This window comes from Micropterus salmoides, unplaced genomic scaffold (assembly GCF_014851395.1).
Source record: "Micropterus salmoides isolate LMB-PRFRI ecotype aquatic unplaced genomic scaffold, ASM1485139v1 Ms_hic_scaffold_9, whole genome shotgun sequence".
NCBI classification, from domain to species: domain Eukaryota; kingdom Metazoa; phylum Chordata; class Actinopteri; order Centrarchiformes; family Centrarchidae; genus Micropterus; species Micropterus salmoides.
Window position 1 is genome coordinate 1,708,069 of NW_024044681.1, and position 6,000 is coordinate 1,714,068.

At 37.0% G+C, this 6,000-nt stretch overlaps 1 protein-coding gene across 1 annotated transcript; it reads left to right on the forward strand.

Annotated features, from left to right (window-relative positions):
* The first annotated feature begins 4,179 nt into the window (after window positions 1–4,179).
* On the forward strand, window positions 4,180–4,766 carry LOC119894828 (histone H2A-like). The gene has a single exon (XM_038707514.1). It carries the CDS (start codon window positions 4,210–4,212, stop codon window positions 4,597–4,599), a length of 390 nt encoding a protein of 129 aa, XP_038563442.1. The 5' UTR covers window positions 4,180–4,209; the 3' UTR covers window positions 4,600–4,766.
* The last annotated feature ends 1,234 nt before the right edge of the window (window positions 4,767–6,000 follow it).

Genomic DNA, 6,000 nt, shown 5'->3' on the forward strand with positions numbered 1-6,000 from the left:
GGTGACACTGTAGGAGCTGATTTACTCCAGGAGATGGCAGTACTGCAACACTGAGGAGCAACACTGCTGTTAAACCTCAAAGATAAAGAAGAAAACATTCATTTGTACAGGACCATAGAAGGGTGAATGAGCAGAGCGGCATTTTCTGTGATATTGGCAGTGGTGAAAGAAATATTCAGATCGTTTACCTAAATATAAGTACTTATACCACACTGTGAACATACTGCACTACAAGTGAAAGCCATGTATTCAAAACCCTACTCAAGTAAACTTACTCATGTTGCAGTAACATGTTTCTCTTTTATATCTGCTGTTTCTGGATTAATATTCCTGCTGCATTAATGTGTTTGTTGCATTTTACTGCTGTCGATGTTTAAGGTTGAGCTCATTTTAACTCCTTTATATCCTGTTGGGTAGTTTAATCTGCAGCAATGCATCATGGTCTATAAGATCACCAAGCATCACTGTCCTGTGAAAACCACGTACGCCTGTTCAGCTTTGTGACAATGCGTTTTCCAGCTGATCCAAGGAGGTTTAAAGAGTTTATTCAGCTGGAGGAGGAGGATTTTCTCAGAACTTAAAGGAACTCTTCATCAATAAAGCTGCACAAAAAGTCAAGTATCTTGAATTTATACTTAAGTACTGTACTTGAGTAAACGCACTTAGTTAACACCACTGGATACTGGAGGGTTTTGATGAGCCTGTTAATGAAAATGGATCTACTGATTTTTGTGGCAATTATAAATTCTATGATTTAAAAGAAGAACTGGAAAGTACATTTACTGAAGTACTGTACTTATATATAATTTTGAGTTACTTGCACTTTACTTGAGTATTTTCAATTTGATGCCACCTCATACATACATTTATCTGACAGATTGAGTTACTTTACAGATTAAGGTGCATTTGGTGATGTTGTGGAATAAATCAACCAAAACAAGCAACGTCTGATCCAAGATGGGGCAGCAGATGGCCGCCTCAGGACTGCAAATGTTGTTGTTGTTGTTGTTGTCTGTTTATGCTTGTTCTGTGTATGAACAGGACTGGAGTAAAATTCCATATACTTGGCCTTTAAAGCTGATTCTGATTCAAAAGCATATAGAAAAATTTTAATTAGCTCCACCTCGACTATCTAATGCAGTAAAATCCTGTTTACGCATTCGTGTATCAGTAATAAAACATAATCCAATATTTAAAAGTCACATTTTCTGTTTTCCTACATTATGAGAAGATAACTTTTATGTTTAATACCAAAGTACTTTTTGCAAAAAGTGTACTTTCACTTGAGCAACATTTACATTTACTCATTTGGCAGACGCTTTTATCCAAACGCGACTTACATGCAAGAATCGCGACTTACATGCAAGAATCAACAAAGCATCGAATACAACACAAGATCTACGACATATTCAATGCAAGACTTTTACTTTAACAAATGGTAAAAAAACATTTTTTAGCGTGTTTGTTTTTGTTAACAATATGTTCCCCCCCAAAAGATACAAGCTATGTGGTTTTAATATACGGTTTAATCTGTCTTATATGAGTGCTGGGAATTTATTTTATTTATTTAACGTACTCAAGCACTGTATTTTTGGGTAATTTACTATTTCTGTCTTTTGTTACTACATACTTTTACTACAAACAGCTGTAGTTATTTCAGATTTTACAAACAATACTTAGAAACGGTTTATGAAATATGATGGAAAGTATCTCCATTAACTTACTAAGTACTTTTTTTAGGTGTTTTTTCTTTATTTGAGTATTTCATAGATGCTACTTTATACAGTACTTCTACTCTAATACATTTTAGAGGCAAATATGGTACTTTTTACTGCAAAATATAATGCATATTTATAGTTTAATAGATTGAGTTAAATTAAATTATTATTAATTATCCCTGGGGAACATTTACATGTGCACTAAAAAGCTCATTTGCACATTTGTTTTAATTATCCAGAAGAAATGGGTTTGTATTTTATATTTGTAATTATTTTGAGTGACTTTGTAGAAGTCTGTTTTCACCTTGAGGCCAAAAAAGTCACATTAAATCTGCTTTGTAAAACAGTAAAACATCAAAACTTCCAAGGGAAGTGAGTAGATCTACTTTTTCAGGTACTGTAAGTCAGTACAGGTTTAAAGGTGTACCACTATTAGGGCTGCAACTAACCATATCATTTTCACGATTTAACAGATTAGTTGTTTGGTCTGTAAAATGCCAGAAAATGGTGAAAAATGTCAATCAAAGCCAAAGATGACGTCTTCAAAGGTCTTGTTTTGTCCACAACCCAAAGATATTCAGTTTACTGTCACAGACGAGCAAAGAAAACAGAATATATTCACATTTCAGAAGCTTTCTTAACAAATGACAGAGCAATTAATTAATTAATTATAAAAACAGTTAATAATTGATGCAATAGTTGACGACTAATCAATTATCTAATAGTCGTTGCAGCTCTAACTGCAATGCTACACTTAATGTGCGAGAAGTGATTAAAAGCAGTTTCCAAATCAAACAGAGACAGTGATCTCACTCTGAACTGATTTTTATTTTATCTGTTTAATATAATATTCTCATAATAAGTATTTCAGATCTGAAGGTCAGTTTTATTTTGTAGTGGTCTGTGTTATTGGGTATCGGAGTTATGTTCAATAAACTGTACATGTCAGTCCTTTCATTTTTTCCCCAACCAGAAGGAAAGACTTGAACTATCTACAGCAAAAGAACCGTAAGTCTTTTTCATGTCCCGGTAATATCTGTTATTTTATGTGTGAAAGAAAAGTTACTCTGGAAAGAAAACCGTCTGTATGTGACAGACTTTAAGTGGCTCATTGTGTCATACATACATATCTGACTTCTGCTGCATGTGTAAATAGTTAGTTAACGTTTTATATTATTTATATTATGTATATTCTAAAACCACGTAGTCAGCGAAACAAATTCCTTGTAAGTATAAGATCCACTTGGCAATAAAGCTGATTCTGATGAAATCACTAAAAAGTGTAATTCATATTAATCAGAATCAGAATCATAAGGAGTTTTATTGCCAAGTAGTGTTTTACACATACGAGGAATTTGCTTTGGTGATGAGGTGCTACACGAAGACAAACAGTTGACATAAATAAATGTAGAAATATATAAATATGGAATAAACAATGCAAGTTATAAGAAAGTTAAAAAGAATAGAGAAAAATAATACAACTATTTGCAGAACATGTGCATTATTCTGGGTTTTTTTTGTTGTGCAGACGGATTGCAATGAAATATATAAATTGACAACATAAAAATATACAACAACGATTTAACAATTAACAACAAATGTGTGCAATATGCCGGTTTGTGCATGATATGAAATGAAATAATATTTACATGTGCAGAGACATTTTTTTTTTATTTTCAAAGGGGGGAGTGTCAGTAGGAGACCCGGGTCTTGTTAATGAGGCTGCAGACGGGAAGAAACTGTTTTTGTGGTGAGAGGTTTTGGTCCTGATGGACCGCAGCCTCCTGCCAGAGGGGAGAGTCTGAAACAGTTTGTGTCCGGGGTGGGAGGAGTCAGCTGCAATCTTTCCTGCTCACCTCAGAGTCCTGGAGGCGTACAGGTCCTGAAGAGAAGGAAGGTTGCAGCCAGTCACCTTCTCTGCAGAGCGAATGATGCGCTGCAGCCTGCCCTTGTCCCTGGCAGTGGCAGCAGCGTACCAGATGGTGATGGAGGAGGTGAGGATGGACTCAATGATGGCGGTGGCTGGGCCTTCTTGGTGAGAGAGGTGAGGTTCAGCTCCCACTTGAGGTCCTGGGAGATGATGGTGCCCAGGAAGGAGACCACAGTGGTGAACCGGTGCTGATGGTCCTGGAATCAGATACAATAATAACAAACAAAAAAACTTCAATAAAAAAACATGCACATCTTTGTAGATGCTGTTTCTGATGGAGTTGTAAACATTTTGTTTCTATTTTTTTACCTTTTCTTTCTATGATAATTTGTTTTATTTTTTTGAGTTTCTGTGATGTCTTATTTTGTAAATCGCAAAGACTGCCGGCGGAAGTTGCGTAATGTCGACAGAGTCTTTGCACATCGTTTCTGATTGGACGATCACACTAAACACTTCTTCTGACCAATGAACGAGCAGCTAGATGCCGCTAGTGGCTATATAAAGAGGATTCGGCTGAATCCCAACACTTCATATCTACTCGTTGAAATAAGCTGATCTAAGATGTCTGGAAGAGGAAAGACCGGTGCCGGCAAAGCCAGAGCGAAGGCAAAGACTCGCTCCTCCCGTGCTGGACTCCAGTTCCCCGTCGGTCGTGTCCACAGGCTCCTGAGGAAAGGCAACTATGCCCAGCGTGTCGGTGCTGGAGCCCCCGTGTACCTGGCGGCCGTGCTCGAGTACCTGACCGCTGAGATCCTGGAGCTGGCCGGAAACGCCGCCCGCGACAACAAGAAGACCAGGATCATCCCCCGTCACCTGCAGCTGGCCGTCCGCAACGACGAGGAGCTCAACAAGCTGCTCGGCGGAGTCACCATCGCTCAGGGCGGCGTGCTGCCCAACATCCAGGCGGTCCTGCTGCCCAAGAAGACCGAGAAGCCCGCCAAGGCAAAGTAAATGCCCCATCAAGCAAACACAACCAACGGCTCTTTTAAGAGCCACCCACTTACTCTCAGAACAAACTCCTGCAACACCACTTGCTAGAGACACGAAGTTTATAAGGTCAACTTACTGAAGTACTTCATCTGTGCTCATACTCACAAAAATACAAACTTCTTTATTGCACAACTCTATGATTTTATTCTATCATCTAAAATGATTGTGGGCCACAGATACTTCATCTGCCTCCTTATCAGGTTTTCACACATCAGTTTGATTTACTGTTACACAAACAGCACTTTACAGGAACATCAAAATAAATGCAAAGCTAGAAACAAAAAACCAAAACCCAATAAACAGGTAAACAACTACTTATAGAAAAAGCAACAAAGACCAACAATTAATCTAGAAAGAAGTTTCTGTAGCTACTTGGCTAAATACTAAGGAGATTCATCTGTCTGGTGTTTTACTACACACAACAACTATTCCTATAATCCTAATTCAGACCATCAGGATTATTTGAATTGGAGCTAATAACACTGTGAGGTCTGACAAACATCAGTAACATCAAATGTGTTTTTGGTCTTGGAGCATAACATGAAAGGTTTCCTTAGTTTAGATATTTTATAATTATTTATTATTTTATAAGTATTTATTTAATACATGTTGGCTTTTAATGAGGCCAGATGACAAGAAGAACAAACTGGTTGTTATTAAGCTGAATTATTGTCATTATGATTTCTCACACAGCAGTTACGTGTAAGGTCAATGTCAGCGAAACACGAGGGTTAATGGTCAGCTGATCCAAAGCCATTTGAACCAGTTGAGTAGTTTAAACTGGGTGCAGCCACAGTTACAATTAGAAATTTTAGCTTTAACTGTGTGAAAAAAGGTTAATGTGACTTATTAAAAGGGCATCGACAATGCTGAGCGCTCACGCTCCTTTGTCTTTCCTTCTTTGGTTATTCTGCAGCAGTGGAAGGAAATGAGGCCTTAAAAGTGGATGTAAAAACAAATTTATACAGTAAACACTTTGGAACAGCCTGTTTTGTCCTATATTATATATCTTATATAATCCTATAATATTTATGAAGGAAGGCAAAGCAGTCGATCCTACAATAAAAAACATTAATGAACGATTCTACTTTGTTTTCATTGTTAATTTTATATCTGAAAATGTCTGTTTTGGTAACATAAACATTGTTTTTAACTTAACTCAACAGTTTGCTGTTTACTTTTGTGCCATTTAAGATTTTTCACTGTTTAGATTTCAATAAAAACTAGGAAAATCCCTGTGATTTAAAACTTTTGACCGGTACTGCACTCAAGCACCTTAAACTTTCCCTCTTCTGCATATTTATTTACACATGAATGCATTCATTTATGAAACATCAGTTTTATGTAAAAGTATGTCCACTT